At 38.7% G+C, this 23,784-nt stretch overlaps 1 protein-coding gene across 1 annotated transcript; it reads right to left on the bottom strand.

Annotated features, from left to right (window-relative positions):
- Window positions 1–3,274: 3,274 nt before the first annotated feature.
- LOC127654053 (nuclear factor of activated T-cells, cytoplasmic 2-like) lies at window positions 3,275–23,500 on the bottom strand. The gene is made up of 11 exons (XM_052141001.1): window positions 23,387–23,500; window positions 20,341–21,223; window positions 19,577–19,745; window positions 14,234–14,436; window positions 13,273–13,445; window positions 12,995–13,135; window positions 8,349–8,404; window positions 8,125–8,257; window positions 7,672–7,920; window positions 6,589–6,903; window positions 3,275–3,591 (listed from the first exon to the last, which is right to left on the bottom strand). Exons 1-11 carry the CDS (start codon window positions 23,487–23,489, stop codon window positions 3,545–3,547), a joined length of 2,472 nt encoding a protein of 823 aa, XP_051996961.1. The 5' UTR covers window positions 23,490–23,500; the 3' UTR covers window positions 3,275–3,544.
- Between the last annotated feature and the right edge of the window lie 284 nt (window positions 23,501–23,784).

Genomic DNA, 23,784 nt, shown 5'->3' on the forward strand with positions numbered 1-23,784 from the left:
TAGGCGTTAGAGTTTGTGGATAACTTTAAACAATTGCGGTTAGCCTTTCTTACATCATATGATTTAAGTTTGGTTGCTCGGAATTTTTTTGTCTACATCGAAATAGTGTTTTTGAGTATATCTTTGGTCATATGTAACACTTGTGGGGGTCAGTCATCTAAATGAACTGTCAACCATCCTTAATGCTTGTTGTCTTCATTGATAATTATTACTAGTAGCAGTAGTTAATCAAGTCATTTTTATTTGTATAGCACTTTACACAATACACATCGTTTCAAAGCAGCTTTACAGCAAAATAGTCCAAGCAGTTCTCAAATTACGTGCAAGATTGTTTGAGGCTCTTTTAACACAAAACATACACACTGATCAGCTACAACATTAAAACCACCTTCCTAATATTGTGTAGGTCCCCCTCATGCCACCAAAACAGTGCCAAACCACATCCCAGAATTGCAGTGACAGAAATACTCAAACCAGCCCGTCTGGGACCAACAATCATGCCATGGTCCAAATCACTGAGATCACATTTTTCTCCATTCTGATGGTTGATTTGAACATTAACTGAAGCTCCTGACCCATATCTGCGTGATTTTATGCACTGCACTGCTGCCACATGATTGGATTATATTAGGGGTGTCACAGGCCTGCAGAGTTTAGTTCCAGCCCTGCTCCAAAATGCTTTCAGTAATCTTCAAGCACTCCTGAAGACCTTGATTAGCCTCTTGAGGTGTGTTTAATTAGTGTTGGAGCTAAACTCTGCTGGACTGTGGCCCTCCAGGAACCGAGTTTGACACCCCTGGATTAGATCCAATTGTTTAGATAATCACATGGATGATTGTTGGTGCCCGATGGGCTGGTTTGAGTATTTCTGGGATTTTCACACACAACAGTCTCTAGAATTTACTCCGAATGGTGCCAAAAACAAAACACATCCCGTGAGCGACAGTTCTGTGGATGGAAACGCCTTGTTGATGAGAGAGGACAACAGAGAATGGCCAGACTGGTTTGAACTGACAAAGTCTACGGTAACTCAGATAACCACTCTGTACAATTTTGGTGAGAAGAAAATCATCTCAGAAGCGGGATGGCGCTGTTCTGGCGGCACGAGGGGGACCTACACAATATTAGGCAGGTGGTTTTAAATTTGTGGCTGATCTGCGTAAGCGACTGTTTTGTTTTTAAATATTGTTCTACAAAATATACATCAATACCCTGATAGCACATGTACATTCCCCAGACATCTATGTGATGTGTGCATTTACATATGGATGGCTTTTGCTAATCTGCAATATGTCTATAGATGTATGTCCATAAGTAGGATAAGACGCTCAGCAGATGTCTAGGAGATGTTTATGATGTGGAATGTTTGTAAATCTGATCTTTTTAAAGATGTTTAACAGATGTTAATTCGACTGTGATGCTTTCCAGATGGAAAGAACTGTTTATACCAGATAGCATACCAGGTTTGTTTAAGAGCATCATATAGACACATCAAATCTGCCCTGATTTTTACATCTGGAAGACGTATTTGTAACATTGTTTGATCATCTGCAATATATGTCATTAAGTGTCTCAGATGTCAATAAAACATTCAGCAGATGTCTTAGACACGCTCATGATTTTGATTATTTGTATATGACATCTATTTAAGACATTGAGCAGATGTAATAAGATTGTGATGCTTTCCAGATGAAGACATCTGGGTGATGTACTTGTGCTGCTCTCTGGGTACATTCACTAATTTCCTGATTTCATTTTAGGGTTACACAGAAAACACGTGCATCTCCGAGATGTCTGTTGATGAGCGTTTCATCTGGAAAGCATCACAATTGAATTAACATCTGCTAAGCATCTGGGGCAGTGGTGGCTCAGTGGTTGAGGCTCAGGGTTACTGACCAGTAGGTCGGGGGTTCAAGCCCCAGCACCACAAAGATGCCACTGTTGGGCCCTTGAGCAAGGCACTTAACTCCAGGTTGCTCCGGGGGGATTGTCCCTGTAATAAGTGCACTGTAAGTCGCTTTGGATAAAAGCGTCTGCCAAATGCATAAATATATAAATATAAATATATCTTAGAAAGATCAGATTTACAAACGTGCTAACTCATAAACATCTCAAAGACATCTGCTGAATGTCGTGTGTCTTAAGCTCTCAGGGTACATACACAAATTTTCATTTGATTTCACTTTAGTGTTAGTGGCCCAAATTCCTAAAGCAACGAGCCACTCACAATTGCTTCAAAACAAATGTATTTAAAATGCACTTAGATAAATATGTCTCATAAGGATTTGTATTATAAAACATTAATTGAGAAAATTGGCAATATATACATTGGCGGCCAAGTTTGGAATAATGGACAGATTTTGCTTGTATGGAAAGAAATTGGTACTTTTATTCATCAAAGTGGCATTCAACTGATTACATTGTATATTCAGGACATTACTGATGTGAAAAATTACTATTACAATTTGAATAAAAATGTCAGATGTTATCTCACATAGCATACCAGGTCAGTCTAACTGATCCAACAAAAGCTCAATGGGGTTTAGATCCATAACACTCTTTTCCAATTATCTGTTGTCTGTGTTTCTTTGCCCACTCTAATCTTTTCTTTTTTTGTTTTTCTGTTTCAAAAGTGTCTTTTTCTTTGCAATTCTTCCCATAAGTCCTCCTGAGTCTTCTCTTTACTGTTGTACATGAAACTGGAGTTTAGCAGGTAGAATTCAATGAAGCTGTCAGCGGAGGACATGTGAGGTGTCTATTTCTCAAACTAGAGACTCTGATGTACTTATCCTCTTGTTTAGTTGCACATCTGGTCTTCCACATCTCTTTCTGTCCTTGTTAGAGGCAGTTGTTCTTTGTCTTTGAAGACTGTAGTTAAACCTTTGTATGAAATCTGCAGGTTTTTTTGGCAATTTCAAGCATTGTATCGCCTTCATTCCTCAAAACAATGATTGACTGATGAGTTTCTAGAGAAAGATTTTTTATTTATTTTTTTTGCCATTTTTGACCTTATATTGACCTTAAGTTTCGCCAGTCTATTGCATACTGCGGCAACTCAAAAACAAACACAAAGACAATGTTCAGCTTCATTTAATTAACCAGATATCTTTCAACTGTGTTTGATATAATGGCGAGTGATATTCTTGCACCAAATGATCAATTTATCATGATTACTCAAGGATAAGGTGTTGTAGTGATGCTGCTGTCTAGATTTGATAAAAAATTACTTTTTCAAATAGTGATGGTGTTTTTTTTACATCAGTAATGTCCTGATTATACTTTGTGATCAGTTGAATGCCACTCTGGTGAATTAAAGTACCAATTTCCTTCCGAAACTGCAAAATCTGTACATTATTCCAAACTTTTGGCCAGCAGTGATTAAACAAGATAAACTAGACCTCTGATATTACCTCAAGTCGAACGTCCCAACTGAAATCATTATTTACCTGTGTACAAATCATAGATATGAAAAAAGCCAGTATTTTAAGTACATATCAAGGCCATCAACAATCTTCATTGTGTCGCTTTATTTCCACAGTTGGCATCAGCGATCATTTTTAGGAACGAGGTCCTTTCTTATAACTGCATTCACTGTGGAGAGAAATGCACATAAAACTTTTTATAAGTGGTGTTTACTAAGGTAAGCATATTACTAGCTGATTGCTCATGCTTAAAATTAGGATCTTGAACAAACCCAAACACTAAATATTAAACTTCGGGTTGTTACTCGTCTCATTTGTGCTACATTAATGATAACTCTATTAGACTTTAAAAATTCTCACCTGGAAGACTAAACAATAAAATGAGCGAAATAAATCTCTTAGACTTTGACGGAGTGACCAGCGCCACATAAACACCAGAATATAAGATATGGAAAGTGAGCTCTTTGGTCCAGCTATTGGTCCAGATTATATTTTGAGCGCACAAAACTTTTCTGCGCGTGCAAGATGAAATTTTGACACACAAAAAGTTGTTTTGTACATGCTTGAACTCAGTTTTATAAAGCAATGTATCTTCTTGCAAAGATAAATTCATTTTGAGCAAATGAAAATCAATTTTGCGCTTGAATAAATTTGATTTGAATGTGAATTTGCACCGAATGCTGAAATGTATCTTTCTCCTCCTACCCACTCTGCATGCAATATAACTTTTTGCATGCTCAAAATATAATCTTGCACATGGAGAAACATTTTTGTGCACTCAAAATATAATTTTGTGCATGCAGAATTGTGGCACAAGTATAACTCCATAGCCATGAGGCTTCAGTTGCAGTCGGTCTGTGCTGTAACTATTCACTAGGTGGCAGCAGAGAGTTGTTACTTATTTTTTATTATTACTCTTGTTTCCTGTTCTGCTGAGTCTAAGTTACAGTGGGCTAAAAAAGGAACATTTCTGTCTATATTTAGATTTCGAGGACACAAGGGGTTAGCTTTCACAGGTTTAATCGGCTTAAAATAGACACTAAAGCATTGGCGTCACGCTTTGTACCGCCTACAATAGCCACCACAAATTAAAAAAAAAAAAACGTATCTTAAAATTTGGCTTACTTCAAGTATTAGCTATACAAGGCAAGCTAGCATTATAAACAACACGATTAGTGTATTCTTTGTGCTTTGTAAATGATCAATACTCCATCCTATTTGTCTCTCTGTATGTGTGGTGGTATGCTAAGGCCTTGCTAGAACCTAAGGCATTGACCCAATTAGTGTAGTCTGATGAGCGCATGCATTAGAGAGTGCAATGCTGGAACACACTGATCTACATTTTGTGGGTTCCTCCACGAGTAAACAGGCCTCAAAAAGAAAGTAACAAATGGCAGCACGATGCATCTCTTGTGTATTCAGACAATTGACATGGCTTCATAGTGTTCTGTAGTGTGACTTGCTACACTCCATCTAAAACTATTTAAACAGCTTGTTCTATATTCCTTTATAATTATTCTGCAGTTTTATGGCCTCATATTGGCTGAGAGACTACATAGAATATTTATGCTTTTAAAAACGTATTTGTCACACCACAAAACTAATTAATCGAACTGAAAAAGGGCAATGAAAGGCATATTCTAGTATTCTAGTTTCAATGCAAGTTAAAAGGATAATTCACCTAAAAATGAAAATTATCATTATTTACTCACCCTCATGCCATCACAGATGTGTATGAATTTCTTTCTTCTGCAGAACACAAATTCTGATTTGTGAAGAATATCTCAACTCTGTAGGTCCATACAATGCAAGTGAATGGTGACCAGAACTTTGAATCTCCAAAATAATCGTGAAGGTAGTGTAAAAATAATCCAGAAGGCTTCTAGGCTGCAGAAGCGATATGACAGATATGGGTGAGAAAAAAATCAATATTTAAGTCGTTTTTTTTACTATAAATCCCCACTTTCACTTTCACATTATTTTTTGGCAATTTGCATTCTTCGTGCATATTGCCACCTACTGGTCAAGGGCAGGTCATAGATGCAGATTTATATTGGGGAAAAAAAATTTAATATGTAGTTTCTCACCCACACCTGTTATATCACTTCTGAAGACATGGAGTCTTGTGGATTACTTTTATGCTGCCTTTTTGTGCTTTTTGGAGATTCAATGTTCTGGCCATCATTCACTTGCATTGTATGGACCTACAGAGCTGAAATATTCTTCTAAAAATCTTAATTTGTGTTCTGCAGAAGAAAGAAAGTCACACAAATGGCATGAGGGTGAGTAAATGATGAGAGAATTTTTAATTTTTGCATGAACTATCACTTTCAGCTCAATCGACAGCATTTGTGACAATGTTGACTACCAAAAAATAATAATAAATTTGAGCATCCCTCCTTTTTAAAAAATCAAGGTTACAGTGAGGCGCTTACAATAGAAGTGAATGGGGCCAAATTCTGGAAGGTTTAAATTCAGAAATGTGAAGCTCAGAATTTTATAAATGCACTTACATTCATTCCTCTGTTAAAACTTGTATATTATTTGAGCTGTAAAGTTGTTTTTAATCACCGTTTTTGAGGCGGACTACTAAATTACTGGTATTACAAGGTCTACGGCATAAAGCACATAACTGGTAATCAGAAGGTTGCTGGTTTGATCCCCACAGCCACCACCATTGTGTCATTGAGTAAGACACTTAACTCCAGGTTGCTCCGGGGGAATTGTCCCTGTAATAAGGGCTCTGTAAGTCGCTTTGGATAAACGCGTCTGTCAAATGCATAAATATAAATATTTATATTTTCTGATGGAAATGTGAGTGGTTGCTATGCGGTTGCTAAGGTATTTTAAACAGTTGCCAGGCAGTTCTGGGTTATTGCTATGCGTTTGCTTACTGGTTGCTAAAAAAAAGTAATTGCACACATTTCATCAACAAGTGGCATTATTTGAGGTATCAAGTCTGTGGCACAAATGGTGCAGCGTGTTACACAAAATTTAATGTATATGGTTAAGGTTTTGTTTTTTCTAATTCCTAACCCTATGCATGAGCAATAGTGAAGCTTCTTTAATAAATGCCACTAAGAAGACACTAATTAAGCACATTATTATTTATATATATATATATATATATATATATATATAGCATTATCAGAGGACTTCCACAAACCATCATCAAGATAGGCTTGATCCAGGTTCTCCTTTTTGATGGTGACTCTCACAGGACTGCTGGTTCTCTGATGCTGTACGGGCAGGTACGTCTGAAGGCTGTGGACTGGTGGAGACCTTCCTGTGGTTGGAGAAGCCCTTGAGCCGTACGCCTTCTGATGGCCCACAGCGGAGCACATCTCTGAGATATCAACAGTTGGAAACAAAGAAGCAGCCATCTGGATTGCGTCACCAGCCATGTTGTGCTGGTAAGTGTTGGGTCTGAAGGAAGACAGTGACGTAGCAGCATGTGTGGGCGCCATACACGAAGAATGACCTGGGACAGTGGTATAACAGTCAACAAAAACAAACTAAATGAGAACATTTTTGTTAACTGAAAAATGTACACAACTGGACAAACTGAAGCTAAACTCAAATAAAATCTAAATGACAACAAATCACTTAGTTTTTTTAGACAAACAGTTTATTATAAAATATAAAACCTTTTAAAACGCTCCTTCGTTAAACATGAAATTGGCATCATATAGCGGTAAAAGTATTATTCAGTTTCCAGTGTGCTGGTAGGTCTTGCGCACAGTGCAGGGTGGTTTTCAGTGCGTAATGCAAAATACGTTGTTAACACAGTACGCACACAGACTGGCACGGATTGTTTTTCTAGACATGCGGACAGTTCATGTCTATGTGTGCTTGGCTTTGACTGTGCTAGAAGAGTATCACAAAGCAGTCGTTTTGTGTTTCCAGGGTTTTTTCTTGGGTGTTCTAGGTGGTTGCAAGGTGGTTTCTAGGGTGTTGTTAGAGTGGTTGCTTGCGTGGACATTGCTAGGGTGTCCAGGATTGTTTCTAGGGTGTTATGTGTGGTTGCTAGGGCAGTGGTGGATCAGTGGTTGAGGCTCAGGGTTACTGACCAGAAGGTCAGGGGTTCAAGCCCCAGTGTATGTAGTGCATACACGTCAAACTATCCGTATGAACACTGAACATTGAAAACGTTGAAAAAACTCACACAGTGAAAACGAACAAAAATTCAATTAAATCGAAAGGACAAACTGAAAATAAACAAATTAAATAAAACTATAATGACTCTGACCTGGGGAGATGGCGTGGTCTCCTGGCAAAGCGTGATCGAGCTGGTAGTGGATTGGTTGTTGTTGAAGGTGATGTTGTGGGCCAGTAGGGTACATGCCAGGGTGAGATAGCAGGCACGAGGGCCCACTTGGCATGATGTGGCCATCCGTAAGATGTCGAGGGGGCGGAGACACCCTCATGATGGGGCGTACAGGACAGCCTAACTGTGTGTACTGATATTCTTCGACAGGCTCGGCCTTAATCAATGGCACTGGAAAATAAATTAAATCTGACATCAGACAATTTAAATTTGTAAACCAGGTGTGGTGCAACGAATCATTTGTCTGTCCACACTGAAAGCAAATATGCTACATGATGCCATACAATCACAGCCAATCAGAACATATTTGCTGTTTAATAAACAGTAGTTATGTGGAACATATTATTTCTTACATAACAGGAGCAAACGTTTCACCTGAGAGAGGTGTGTAGGTGAAGTGTTGAGGTTGGCTGTGTCTCTTCTTGCCGTTCAGCACGTGAAAGTTGACTTTAACAGGGTAGTAGATGTTGGGGTCCCGATAAGAAGGAATCTCCAAAAACAACAAGTTCTAGGAGGAATGTAACTTACATTAACCATTTAAACCTCGTGATTATAGAACACTTATCATTTCTGTGCTCCAAATAATCCAAAGTACTTACAGCCGTGCTTTTGTCTCTGTAAACTTTTGCTTCAGCATCCCAGATTTGTAAATCAACTAAAAACAAAAAAGAACAGTCATTAGAATGCAGATAGACATGCATGTTCTGGGTGCCTGCAAACGTATTGCTAAGTGGTTGCTATTATGTTTTTTTGTGGTTACCAGGGTGTCCAACTTGGTTTCTAGTGTAGCTGCGTGGTTGTAAGGGCATTGCTAAGTGATTGGGTTTGAAGGGTTGTTTCTTGGGTGTTCTAGGTGGCTGCCAGGGCATTGCTAGTTGGTTGCTTAGGTGTCTTGGTGTTCTGTGTGTTTGACAGGGCATTGCTAAGTGACTGCTAGGCTGTCCTTTTTCTTGAGTGTTCTAGGTGGTTGCCAGGGCATTGCTAGGTGGTTGCTAGAGTGTCCATGGTAGTTTCTAGGGTGCTGCTAGTGTGTCCTTTGTGGCTACTTGCACAGGTGTTACTTGGGTGTCCAGGATTGTTTCATGGGTGTTCTGTGTGGTTGCAAGGCTGTTGCTAAGTAGTTGCTAGGATTTACAGGGTGGTTTCTATGGTATTCTGGGTGGTTACCAGGGCATTGCTAGGTGGTTTCTAGGGAGTCCACGGTGGTTTCTAGGGTGGTTTGTGTGGTTGCTGGGGAATTGCTAGATGCTTGCTTGGGTTTCCATGGTGGTATCTAAAGTGGTCTGGGTGGTTGCCAGGGTGTTGCTAGGGTGTCCAAGATGGTTTATAGGATGTTCTATCTGGTTTCCATGGCATTGCTAGGATTTCCATGGTGGTTTCTATGGTATTCTGGGTGGTTACCAGGGCATTGCTAGGTGGTTTCTAGGGAGTCCACGGTGGTTTATAGGGTGGTTTGTGTGGTTGCAGGGGCATTGCTAGGTGCTTGCTTGGGTTTCCATGGTGGTATCTAAAGTGGTCTGGGTGGTTGCCAGGGTGTTGCTATGGTGTCCAAGATGGTTTATAGGATGTTCTATCTGGTTCCATGGCATTGCTAGGGTGTCCAAGGTGGTTCTAAGTTGTTCTGTGTGGTTGCCAGGGCATTGCTAAGTGGTTACTAGGGTTTCCAAGGTGGTTTTTCGAGTGTTCTAGGTGGTTTTCAGGGTGTGGTTAGGTGGTTGCTAAGGTGTCCAGGGTGGTTCTAATGTGTTCTGTGTGGTTGCCAGGACGTTGCTAAGTGGTTGCTGGCATTTCAAGGTGTGTTTTTGGGGTTTTCTGGGTGGTTGCTAAGGCATTGCTAGTTGGTTTCTAGGGTGTCCAGGGTGGTTTCTATGGTGTTCTGTGTGGTTGCCAGGGCATTACTAGGTGGTTGCTAGGGTGCTATGTGGTTGCTTACTGGCACAAGTCAAAATAGCCCACCTCCAGATCTCTTTAACATTCGGGTTCCTCTAATGTAAATTTATGGGATTTATTTCACCTCTTTTATTGCTTGCCAGGCAAGCACTTCCCGATCATAAGCAATGTCTGAGATGCAGCAATGGATAAATTATTAGTCAATCAAGTCATTTTTATTTTATATAGCACTTTTCACAACACACATCTTCAGCTTTACAGAAAATGATGCTGTAACAAAAACATTATGCTGTTAAAATCCTCATTGTGTGATTATAATGAATAACAATATTCAAAATCATGCCTTAAAAATTATCAGTCGTCAGGCCCCCAATGAGCAAGCCAAAGGCGACTGTGGCAAGGAACACAAAACTCTATAAAATGTAGATTATCTTTCATACACACTAACCCAACCCTAACCCCTGAATTCTGCATTCATAATATTTCATGTTTGAAGCCAAAGCAAATACATGACCTACAGAGAAAGTGTCATGCTTACTGGATAAGCTCACTCCAGCCTGGCCGAAAATGTCATAAAAGCAAATTGCTTCAGCAATTGCATTTTTCATCTCACATTTGCTTTAATGTCACTATCGGTTAGGTTTATGTTGAAGGTTTAAGGTAGGGAGGTCACTTTTGTTGATTTAAATGCATTTTAAATAGATTTTAATTTGTATGCGATCAGTCTCATGAACTCCCACACTCCCGCTGCGTTGCTTGTGTTCTGCAGCCAACACTCTCAGTACAGGAAAGAGTCTTTGTGCATGTAAATGCTATCTCAGCAGCGCAAAACCACATCCGCTTGCATCAAACTGCACACCTCAATGGAAAGTGGCACAAAGAACTCTGCTTGCATCAGAAAGAGTAGGCTGACTCTATAGGCTGTCAGAGTTGTTACTCTTCTATAATGTAATTGCAAGAATTGCTGTTCTGTGATATAAAATCTCTTTGCGGGATGCTATCATTCTAAATACTCTTGATATTTTGGACCATTTCTGGTGTTTTCCACAATTCATTCAAAGCAGCAGTTCACCCAAAAATGACAATTCTGTCATCGTTTACCTATACAAAACAATTTGACTTCCTTTCTTGCAGAGAACACAAAAAATGGTTATCCAGCAGAACATCCAAGCTGCTTTTTTTCCTCCATATGAAAAGTGAACAGTAACCACAATAACGTCCCTTGTCCCCATCCAATTTCATTCTATGACAGCATTTTAATTTTTGCATGAACTGTTCCTTTATTTCTCTCTTTACATTTTGCATTTTATTTACCTAATCATTTTATTTAATCTCATTCTTTGCATCTCATTCCATATGTTTATGTACATATACTGTACATGTCTTCTGTAAACACTGACAACAATGTTTTTAAGGTGCTATGTAATGAAAGTTTTACTTGCGTTTAAAACAGGTAAATGTATAAGAGCAGTTGACACATAACATGTCCATTATCAAAGTATATCAAGATTTTAGGTTCAAATTTATATGAAGTGTATATGTTTGACGGTTTTGTGAATTTTCAACCATTTTAATCATATTTTTGCCTTCACTTGTTCATTTTAAATGGTCCTGCTGTGTGACAAATGGATTAAATTACAAAGGTTATTGATGCTGCATGCATAATAATTGTAAAAACAAAGGCAAACTACAGTTTAAATTAGCTTAAGGACACAACGGGTCAACTATCCACATGCTACGTTTGGTTTGTGTAGGTTTTGGGGTTTATGGCTTTCTGTTTAAACACTGACTGACAACCCAGCGGGTATGTATATGTGCATCTGTGTGTGTTTGTGCAGGTTGCTTTTCAAAGATTGTCTCTTTTTTCACTCGAGCGCTGTTGCAAATGTTGGTCAAACCAGACTGCAGTAGACTGCAAACCGGAGCTTCACGGTTCCCGTCTGGACCACCATTTTTTCAGGATATGCAAAGCACATCAACACGACTTCAAACAAATCGTATGCTAATTTTGCTCCACAGGTGACTGATAGTGCATGGAGAGAAGTCAAATATTAAAAGCTGTATAATGGTTGGAGCAGTTAGCATGCTACAGCTAAACATTCTGAAGATCTGTTTCCATGTTTTGTTTGTCTTTCAATAATCCTGTTATTCATCTATGCAAAGTGAGATTAGGATCTGCCAGACTGAGTTTAAACAACCACTGGTTGATTTTCACTGAAACTGTAGACGTACATCCACATAGACTGAAATATAAAGGAGAAGTGTGTACTTTTTTGATGTTAAAATGCTTTCTCGTATCACAGCTTAATATGTAGAGTCAACTATTGTATATGGAAGTTCATTTCCTCAAATACTGCTCGTTCAATCAGCAAACGTGGAGAGTATTCGGGAAAGCTGTTTGAAAACAATGCTTATTTTTGCAATTCCATGTGGTGGCACATCAACTACACACTTCAGCGTTAAGTAATTATTCCCCGATAACTTCCCCTCCTCTGTAGCTTTCAAATCTCATTCCTGCATGCGTAAATGTAACACAGACTCAGGTTGATTGGGATCCATGAGCAGTCTTTTATTTAAGGGCTGGGTTCAGGTAAATAAACAGGCAAGGCTCAGATCTGGGGCAGACTGGAGTGTGGAGGCAATAGAGCTCGTAGTCAGGCAGGCGGAGGATCGGGGCAGGCAGCAGATATCGAAGACGGGTAGACTGGCGTAAGTGACAAGGGCTGGCGGCAGGTAATCGTGGTCGTAGACAGGCAGGGTAAGAACACAGGAGATCAAGTAGCAGGTTGATAATTAAATGCTCAGAAATGCAGCCGGAACAAACAAGACTTCGCAGTGAAAGCACAGACACGCGTGATTTAAATAGCGTGGCGATAATGGGAAACAGCTGCGTGCAATCGAGCCAGGTATGTGGGGTTAGGGAAGTGTGGTTAGAACTCGGGTGAATTAGATCTCCGGTGGCCGGTTGAGGAGGCGCCTTCACCGGTGTTCGTGACAGTAAACATGTCGTGTCAATACACGTTTGCCAAGGTTTGACGTTAATGACAACAAACATCATTGTTCTCTCGTGTATCGTAACCATGGTTGAATGGCGTACGTGCAAATGAGATTTTAGTGCAACATGGAAGATGGTGTTTTTGTCATTTTTTGAGCTCAACAGATTGTGGTCACCATCCACTTTCATTGTATGGAAAAGAAAGGCATCAACATTCTTCAAAGTGTTTTATTTTTTTGTTCCATGGAAGAAAGAAAGCCAAATGGATTTTTAGCAACATTAGGGTGAGTAAATGGTGATAGGATTTTCATTTATGATTGTTGCGAGTGTGACCCTCTTACTAACGCTAATTTTACTCACCATGTGCCTTCTCAAAGAAGATAACTCTGGACTCAGGAGTGAAGTTCTGGCCCCTAAGGGTCATCTGCAGTCCACCCAGAACCGAGCAGTGGTCCACGTCCTGACACTCTACCGCCGGCTGTTCGTGGACCGACCTCTGAGCTGTAACAGACCCCAAAATAATTCAAGTATTTAATAGTGAAAGTAGCATAACAAAAGCAATTAAATTAAAGGAATGTTCCATGTTTAATACAAGTAAACTTGTAAATTGTATTTCAATGAAAAGTTTTAATACTAACAGCACTCAATAGTCTGCGAAGCCACTTGGAGAGAGAGCCACTGGCCTCCGGGTTGAGGCACATGGACGCGGAAGACCAGTTTCACTCGAGTGTTTTTCCGTCCGATGTCTGTCTCTCCTTTCTTCAACTCTATGTCAGCGTTTCTCAGTTTCAGGATACCCGCACAGTCAACTCTAAAAATGCGAACACACATTTAGCAGGCTAAACTCACAAAACAATTACAAACGCAATATAAGTCGACCATTGTGTGCGACAATTGCATGGAAAAAGTCATACGGGTTTCGGTGTTTTTACAACATCGTAATCAGTGGTGGATTTAGGCATGGGCGACATGAGCATGGCCCCCCCTCGTCAACAACTTTTGGGGCGTTCATCCCCAATCACCCCCTCCCCACCCACCCCGATCGTAATACTGACATGGCGAAATCGTAAGATTGTGTGACTTGCGTGTACAAAAAGGTGCGACTTTTACTTCCAAAGAGACCAGTTAATCAACAAACAGAATTTCAAATCGATACAAAAAAGGCAATACATTTTAGTTAACCTCATATCCAACACTTTATTTTAAGAAAGGTAACATCAGTGAACAAATTTGGTTACTCGTTACATATATATTAATGCAATAAAACTGACAGATGTACTGTGTGTCAGACACCTGTAATACGCTTCCCTCGTCTCATTCCAAACCTCAATATTTCTTACTTCAGTGGTAAACAAAAGCTATGTATTAAAACCGCTAAAGTCGTAAAGGTCGTCTGTTTTTTCATGCGAGCCAGCTTGTACGATTTCGCCATTGTGTTCTACTATTACAACTTCTCACGAGACCGGTTTAGAATTACAATTTTTGACTAAACTAAATTACACTGTAGATACTTGGCCAAAAATAGTTTTCAACATTTTCCTATGAGAGAACGGATATATATGGGGATATACAGTATGTGATACATCTGAGCCCTCTTACACTGCGCGCATGTTCTCCTTGGGTTCCAGGGGCACCTCTAGAACTTTCGACCCGTTCAGTATTCGTTCTTGACTGCTGGTGGTGACGGTCTTGCCGGTGATGCGGTGGACTTGGTAGAAAGCGTGCGGTCTGAGGTTCCTGTCGTCAGACGTACCGATGAAGATCTGCAGAGCTAGCGGCTCCGTCCCCGTGTACCCTCGTAACTGAGACAGATCGTTAACCACAGTTAATATCTGCATGTATTTTACAGTACAGTTACAATCATCAAAACTGTAGCTACTAAGATATCTATCATCCAGATAGAACATATTTTATCCTTCTATCTTTCTATCATCTATACAAAACAAAAAACAAAACATCATACGACATCACATAACACTTAATGTAACACGTTATATGTTATGTTATAATATACTGTATAACACAACATCAAATTTTACATATTCTATGTTATGTTATAACATATACTACAACACAATACATAACCTAACACAACATAACATCTAACATAAAACATAACATATCATAACACTTGATATGTTGTGATATGTTATTACAACCACAACATATAACACACAGTAACATCACATAACACATTATATGTTGTTATATAACACATAAAACTACATATAACAACATATATAGAGTAACAAAAACACATAACAGAACATAACAAAACATTTAAGAGCATATAACGTGTTTTTATAATGCAACATAACATCTAACATAAAACATAACATAACATAACACATTATATGTTGTTATATAACACATATAACACCATATATAGAGTAACAAAAACACATAACAGAACATAACAACAGATAACATAACATTTAACAGCATATAACGTGTTGTTATAACGCAACATAACATCTAACATAAAACATAACATATCATAACACTTTATATGTTGTGATATGTTATAACAATCACAACATATAACACACACAGTAACAACACATTATATGTTGTGATATAACACATAAAACTACATATAACACCATATATAGAGTAACATAACAAAAACATACTGTAACTAAAAACACATAACAGAACATAACAACAGACAACATAACATTTAACAGCATATAACGTGTTGTTATAACATATACCACAACACAATTAATAACGCAACATAACATTTAACATAACACATTATATGTTGTTATATAACACATATAACACCATATATAGAGTAACAAAAACACATAACAGAACATAACAACAGATAACGTAACATTTAACAGCATATAACATGTGTTATAACACAACATAGCGTCTAACATAAAACATAACATATCACATAACACGTTATATGTTGTGATATGTTATAACAATCACAACATATAACACACACAGTAACATAACACATTATATGTTGTGATATAACACATAAAACTACATATAACAACATATATAGAGTAACATAACAAAAACATACTGTAACAAAAAACACATAACAGAACATAACAACAGATAACATAACATTTAACAGCATATAACGTGTTGTTATAACATATACCACAACACAATTAATAACGCAACATAACATTTAACATAACACGTTATATGTTATGTTATAACATACAACTCAGCATATAACATACAATAACAAAAACATAGCAAATAACACATAGCATATTATATCATATTATATTTTGTTATACAGGTGAAACTCGAAAAATTAGAATATCGTGCAAAAGTTCATTAATTTCAGTAATTCAACTTAAAAGGTGAAACTAATATATTATATAGACTCATTACAACAAAGTAAGATATTTCAAGCCTTTATTTGATATAATTTTGATGATTATGGCTTACAGCTTATGAAAACCCCAAATTCAGAATCTCAGAAAATTAGAATATTACATGAAATCAATAAAAAAAAAGATTTTAAATACAGAAATGTCGGCCCTCTGAAAAGTATAATCATGCATATGTACTCAGTACTTGGTTTGGGCCCCTTTTGCATTAATTACTGCCTCAATGCGGCGTGGCATGGATGCTATCAGCCTGTGGCACTGCTGAGGTGTTATGGAAGACCAAGATGCTTCAATAGCGGCCTTCAGCTCTTCTGCATTGTTTGGTCTCATGTCTCTCATCTTTCTCTTGGCAATGCCCCATAGATTCTCTCTCAGGTCAGGCGAGTTTGCTGGCCAATCAAGCACAGTAATACCAGGTTTTGGTACTTTTGGCAGTGTGGGCAGGTGCCAAGTCCTGCTGGAAAATGAAGTCAGCATCTCCATAAAGCTTGTCTGCTGAAGGAAGCATGAAGTGCTCTAAAATGTCCCGGTAGACGGCTGCGTTGACTCTGGACTTAATAAAGCACAGTGGACCAACACCAGCCGATGACATGGCTCCCCAAACCAACACAGACTGTGGAAACTTCACACTGGACACAAGCATCTTGGATTGTGTGCCTCTCCATTCTTCCTCCAGACTGTGGGACCTTGGTTTCCAAATGAGATGCAAACTTTGCTCTCATCAGAAAAGAGGACTTTGGACCACTGAGCAACAGACCAGTTCTTTTTTTCTTTAGCCCAGGTAAGACGTTTGACATTTGAAGCCCATGTCCAGGACCCGTCTGTGTGTGGTGGCTCTTGATGCAGTAACTCCAGCCTCAGTCCACTCCTTGTGAAGCTCCCCACACATTTGAATGGCCTTTTCCTGACAATCCTCTCCAGGCTCACGGTCATCCCTGCTGCTTGTGCACCTTTTTCTTCCACACTTTTCCCTTCCACTTAACTTTCTATTAATGTGCTTTGATACAGCACTTTGAGAACATCCAACTTCTTTTGCAATTACCTTTTGAGGCTTTCCCTCCTTGTGGAGGGTGTCAATGATGGTTTTCTGCACAACTGTCAGGTCAGCAGTCTTCCCCATGATTGTGAATTCAACTGAACCAGACTGAGAGACCATTTAAAGGCTCAGGAACCCTTTGCAGGTGTTTTGGATTAATTAGCTGATTAAAGTGTGACACTTTGAGCCTACAATACTGAACCTTTTCACAATATTCTAATTTTCTGAGATTCTGAATTTGGGGTTTTCATAAGCTGTAAGCCATAATCATCAAAATTATATCAAATAAAGGCTTGAAATATCTTACTTTGCTTGTAATGAGTCTATATAATATATTAGTTTCACCTTTTAAGTTGAATTACTGAAATGAATGAACTTTTGCACGATATTCAAATTTTTCGAGTTTCACCTGTATGTTATGTTTTAACAACATATAACATAACAACAAAACACATACAATAACGTAGTATAAAACATAATACAAACACATAAGATAGCATATAACATAATATAACACAAAATAACATATATTATTATGCATGCTATATGTTGTTATATGTTATAACAAAACACAACATAAGAAATAACACATACAGTAACAACATAACACAAAACATCATATAACAACAACATAACATTTTGCATAACGTGTTATATATTATGTTATAACAGTATATAACACAACAACATAACAGGTAATAACAAGGTAATCCATCTTTACTCTGGACTTATGATGTAGATATCCTGTTGTAGCTATGCATACCAGCAGACTGAGTGGTTTAGTCAGTGTAGGTGAAATGACGAATTGGCTGAGCGATAGCAAAGACAAAAACACAAATCCTCATTTCCCTACATGTGGACACAGCACAATAACAGGGAAATATCATAACCACAATCATTACATTATCTCTCTCTCTCTCTCTCTCCCCCTCTTTTCTCTTATCAACCTCTTCAACGACAAGGTCTCAGTTTCACCGAAACGCTTTCACGTCTTTCACTCACACTCACAAACGTTTGTGAACATTTTCACATGCAGTAATTCTCTAGAACTCTCACATTCACTCACCACGCATCCTTACAATACAACGAACAACTCCCACTGATTTTCTCTTTCTTATAAACACACAACCGCAAGTGGCTTTGTCCTAGTGTTGCCACTTTTGAAGTTTTAAAATAAGGTACACTTAAACTGAATCATGGCCCCTAACCACATCCTCCACAGTTTAAGTTAATATGCGTTATTAATAAAAATTGCATATCCTTTCTTATATGCTAAAATTAGAAATTTCCGAACCCATGAATTAAAAAAAAAAAAAAAAAACATAATTTATATGTTCAAAATATATTTATGTATGCATTTTTTTGATGGTTTATACATATGTTATTAATCATTTTTATTTATTTAATTTGTTTATTTTTTTCCTTAACCTGTACTTGTCTTTATGATTGTATTCATACATTGTTTGATCTTATTGAACATTTATATAGAAATAAATCCACAGTTTTACTGCCATTTGTGGACTTTTTAGACGGTTCCTTACCACACCCTCCACTGTATTGGCACGTTTAGCACAATGTGTGGACTTTTCAGACGGTCCCTTACCACACCCTCCACTGTATTGGCACGTTTAGCACAATGTGTGGACTTTTCAGACGGTCCCTTACCACACCCTCCACTGTATTGGCACTTTTTAGCACAATGTGTGGACTTTTCAGACGGTCCCTTACCACACCCTCCACTGTATTGGCACGTTTTAGCACAAAGTGTGGACTATTCAGACGGTCCCTTACCACACCTACCACAGTATTGGCACGTTTTAGCACAATGTGTGAACTTTTCAGACGGTCCCTTACCACAACCTCCACTGTATTGGCACGTTTAGCACAATGTGTGAACTTTTCAGATGGTCCCTTACCACACCATTCACTGTATTGGCACTTTTTAGCACAAAGTCTGGACTTTTCAGATGGTCCCTTACCACACCCTTCACTGTATTGGCACGTTTTAGCACAAAGTCTGGACTTTTCAGATGGTCCCTTACCACACCCTCCACTGTATTGGCACGTTTTAGCACAAAGTGTGGACTTTTCAGATGGTCCCTTACCACACCCTCCACAGTATTGGCACGTTTTAGCACAAAGTTTGGACTTTTCAGATGGTCCCTTACCACACCCTCCACAGTATTGGCACGTTTTAGCACAAAGTGTGGACTTTTCAGGCGGTCCCTTATCACACCCTCCACAGTATTGGCACGTTTAGCACAAAGTGTGGACTTCTCAGACGGTCCCTTACCACACCCTCCACTGTATTGGCACGTTTTAGCACAAAGTTTGGACTTTTCAGACGGTCCCTTATCCACAGTAGTCTATCAATGATAAATTGGCGATCTTAGACCGTGATGCCCTCTGAACAGCTTAAATACGTGACAACAAATTGCGTCCCATATTGATTAAAAATGGGACGCATCATTTTCCCTTTAAATACGAGACGATCCCATATTTTACAGGACGGGTGGCAACCCTACTTTGTCCTCAAATTACCTGAACAACCGGGTGGCCTCCAGAAGATGCTTTGACAGCGCCTCTACTGCCCTCTGTCTCGTAGTGGGCTCGGTGGTGTTGTCTGGGCTGAACCTCAATTCTGAGCTCATACTGATCAGCACTGCTGGGAAGAGGCCAGTCCAACGCAGGCAGGGCAGCTACTGGTACACTGAGGATTAAGATATTGTTTAATCCATCACAATAACCATCACAGTTTATTAAAGTGAAATAAATAGGTTCTGGGAGATAAACATCCGTAGGGTCATGACTAACATTTTACCCTGTTGCTATTCTGATCAATTTTATACATATTGCTCAAAGGTTTCATTGCTTATGAGGCTTAATGGAATTTTCAATAGTGTTTCTTTTAAGTATCAACTTTCAAGTATCAACGTTTCTCCTAAAATGTCTTACAAGAAAGAAAATAGACACAAATGAGACTGTTGACATACAGTAAGAGTATTGAGCTATACAAGTAATGTGAATAGCATAGCTTAGATCATGTGGTCTTGGGAGAATTTGATGAGAAATGTTCATATTGAGATCTCAAACTTTTGATTGCAGATTTTAGAGTATCAGAAGAGATCTCAAATGTGTCTCAAACTGAGCTCAGATTTGCCTGAATTCCAGAGGAGACACATGTGAGATTAGTGAGGTGTTTTTCTCAGGAGAAAGTCTGGGAAATAGAGCCACCGCTAAATGAAAAATCAAAAATGTTCTGTCATTAATTGATCTATAGAGTAATTGATCTGGTGTTTTCATACCTACAAACCCCTGTGAGAGTCTGACTGGACCAGTCAGCTGGCATGAAATAGCAAGACTGCATTGTGAATTCTTTCTTCATTTCCGGCATGGCTGTGAACTGGCCTGCTTGGCTTTCTTTGTAGACAGAATACTCTGGATTTGGCCGGACAATCTTGGTGGCAATCGGTTTTGCCAAGTTGCTACTAAGGTTGCTCAAAGAATCTTCCAATTTTGCCAGATGTCCACAAAACTCCAGAGGCTCATCTGGCCCAAAGTGTGGACTTTGAGATCTTTGGGTCTGGTACTGATCGTAGGTGCGTTTGCCCTGTGGAGAAGCCGACCTGGAACCTGGACGTGGGGAAGATGATCGGCGGTCCAGGAAGGTCTCTTCGGTGATGCTAGTGCGAGGGGACGTGTTAGGAGAACCAGACGCTTGGATGGCCTGAAGCCTCGGGCAGAGGTCGGCTTCAGTCACTCCAACCAAACTTCCTCCACCGCCAGGAGAGATGCAAGGGGAATATGTTCCAGGGGAACATCCATCCGAGTGCCAACTAGTAGAAGAGTTGCTACTAGCCGGACTGAGGCATTGGCTTTCCCTGTAGGGCATGTCATACCCGGGCACGGTCAACATGGGGCGATCGATGTCCAATGGGGTGGTGTGGACATGGTCACGATGATGATGCAGGTCAGAACAAGTGATCTCAATTCTTGGGCTGTTGCCTTGGAAGGCACCAGGGTGGGTGGTGAGTGATGGGGAGAGCCCATATGATTGTCTGAGATCAGATTGCTCGTAGGTGAGAAGGTGAGAGAGTTGGGCGACCGACTCATCGCCGTATAGGTCTTGATGAATACAGGGGGACGTTCGATTGATGTCATGGTTTGAGGGAACACCAGATTCATCAGCTAAAAAACAAGAGTGAAAACACATTAAAGGAATATTCCGGGTTAAGCTCAATTGACAGCATTTGTGGCATAATGTTGATTTCCACAAAAATAATTTAGATTAGTCTGTCCTTTTCTTAAAAAATAAAATAAATAAATAAATATATGGGTTACAGTGAGGCACTTACAATGGAAGTCAATGGGGGCCAATCTGTAAACATTAAAACAGACTGGCCCCCGTTTCAAAAGCATAGCCACAAGATTGTACACAAATTACAAGCTAACGTGATTTTAGTGTGATAAAATCGCTTACTAACCCTTTCTATGCAATGTTATATCCAATTTTACAACTTTGTTGCCGTGTCGACGTAACGCCATAAACACTAAAACCTTAAAACGATGCTTTAAACAACTCTACAGCTCAAATATCACATACGTTTCAACAGAAGAATCAATGTTAGTGCTTTTATAAAGTTATAAGATTCACATTACTGCCTTTAAACGGTCCAAAAATGTACCCCATTCACTTCCATTGTAAGCGCCTCACTGCATTAATTATTTTTTGTGGTAATCAACATTATGCCACAAATGCTGTCGATTGAGCTTGTTGAATCCTGCATATTCCTTTAACAGCATTTAATCGGCATTTTAGGTGTTTTACAATATTAGTATTTTATTCAGGTGATCATTGACATGACATTATGGATATTAAACATATCCCTGACTGAACATGTACCGACCAAATTAATGTCTGATTTGACTTCAATATTGGAGCTTCATTGTAAATATTAAACCAACACACTCTCACCGGCAGGATTCGTACGACTTTCTAAATTTGGCTAATTCGTATGATGTCGTGCGACTGCACTCGTTTGAATTCCTACGACTTTCACTACAGCCAATGACATCGCTGGACACCGTTTACATCTAATATGCGACAATTACTTGCTTCTGTCATACACAACAGCTTCCTATCATGTTTACACACTCTACTGATAGGTTAAGTGTAGATAAGGGGTTTGGGTAAGGGCATAATATTAATAAATATGTCCTTAAAGCCTCATGCGGAACTCACGCTTACTTCCGCATTAGACATCCGGGCATTTGTAAGTGATAAAATCGTACAAATTTATACGAACTAAATTGTATGAAATCATCCGAAATAGCAAACTCGTAAAATATGCATGAATGATCATGAGATCGGGTAGTTTTAAACAGACAAAAGAATATAGATTTATAATATCAACCATCATAGTGGTTATTTGCCATTGTAAAAATAATATCGCTGTCAGCCTCAAATTTCTACTGTATATTGGTGCATCAGGCACTTCCTTGCATGAATAGAAAGCTACCTATGAGAACAAAATTGAAAGTTTCCACTACATCTTTTGTTTCTCAATGTGGGTAACCAACTTTTAAATCCAATGCATCGGGTCCCATGCATAGTAACATGGTACAGTAACAGAGTACATTGGGACTAAAGGCAAACTTTAAGGAAAATTTTTAGGTGCCAAAAAAATAAATGTATTTTTATTGAAAGTTGATGGAGCAACATACTTCATTTAACATTTAAAATATTAATAAATTCAGCAAAAAAAAAAATTTCATTAATAATAATACTTGGGCAAGGGAGCCTCCACACATGGAGTAAAAGGCCTCCAGTGGGGTTATAGTGATATTGTGTGAATATAGGGACAAATGTTATAGGGCAAAATATGTCAACTTATAAGGGAAATACTTTTGAGACAGCAAGATGCTTTTGAGTAACAAATTAAGAATGATTATTCAAATTGACCACCTCAGAAAATGAACCCATTTCTGTCCATTTTAATCACATTTGGCATTTCATAACATCTTAAGTATTCTTTAAAACAAATAAATGTCCATTGTGATTGGATCAGCACACTTTAAACATTCCTCAAAACAAATCTATTCCCTAGACTTCAGAAAAAACTAAATTCGACAGCAACAAATTATTAGCATTAACATGTTAGCGCACAATTTACACCATTAAAACATCATGGTATGAATAATTAAAATTAAAAAAAAAAAATAGAAGATAGGAAAAATTCACGTTTTTGGTGAGGGAAGTACGTCAAAAGGTACAAAAATTAAATTAAAAATAAATAAACTATAATGTCGATCAAATTCAACTTTCTCAATATAATATTGAAGTCCACTTACTTGGGTCATCTGGGGGTAAGTCATTGCCGGGTTGGTTGTACAGAAAAAGTAATTGAAAGTTCAGTTCCTCTTGACCGTCAATGTTTTCATATATATTATTCATTTGGTAAATTTTCTAGCCAACGTTCCCCTAATAAAAATGAGCTGAATGTCAAAAAGTTGCAGTGTTTAATGCAGACTACAACGTGTCGCGAGCGCTGCAAATGCTGGTTTGATGATGCGCGAGACGCTTAAAGAGACACGCAACAGCTTCCTGATTGAAAAGAAACTCCCTCACAATCCTCTGCGACCGAAACTTACGATTGATCAAACATTTATACAATTATTCAGTCAGAGAGATGTGTGAAAGTGCCTGTAGTGTTATGGTTATTATAAAAGAGCTGTCCTGATGTTTTGTT

Source organism: Xyrauchen texanus, chromosome 13 (assembly GCF_025860055.1).
Source record: "Xyrauchen texanus isolate HMW12.3.18 chromosome 13, RBS_HiC_50CHRs, whole genome shotgun sequence".
In the NCBI taxonomy this organism is placed as follows: domain Eukaryota; kingdom Metazoa; phylum Chordata; class Actinopteri; order Cypriniformes; family Catostomidae; genus Xyrauchen; species Xyrauchen texanus.

Excerpts from the sequence above, each read along its gene's own strand:
- LOC127654053 (XM_052141001.1), bottom strand. The coding sequence starts at position 23,489 with ATGAATAATATATATGAAAACATTGACGGTCAAGAGGAACTGAACTTT. Across the intron at positions 21,224-23,386 it reads CTTACCCCCAGATGACCCAA|CTGATGAATCTGGTGTTCCC; the intron begins GTAAGTGGACTT and ends CTTGTTTTTTAG. Across the intron at positions 6,904-7,671 it reads AGACCACGCCATCTCCCCAG|GTCATTCTTCGTGTATGGCG; the intron begins GTCAGAGTCATT and ends CCACTGTCCCAG.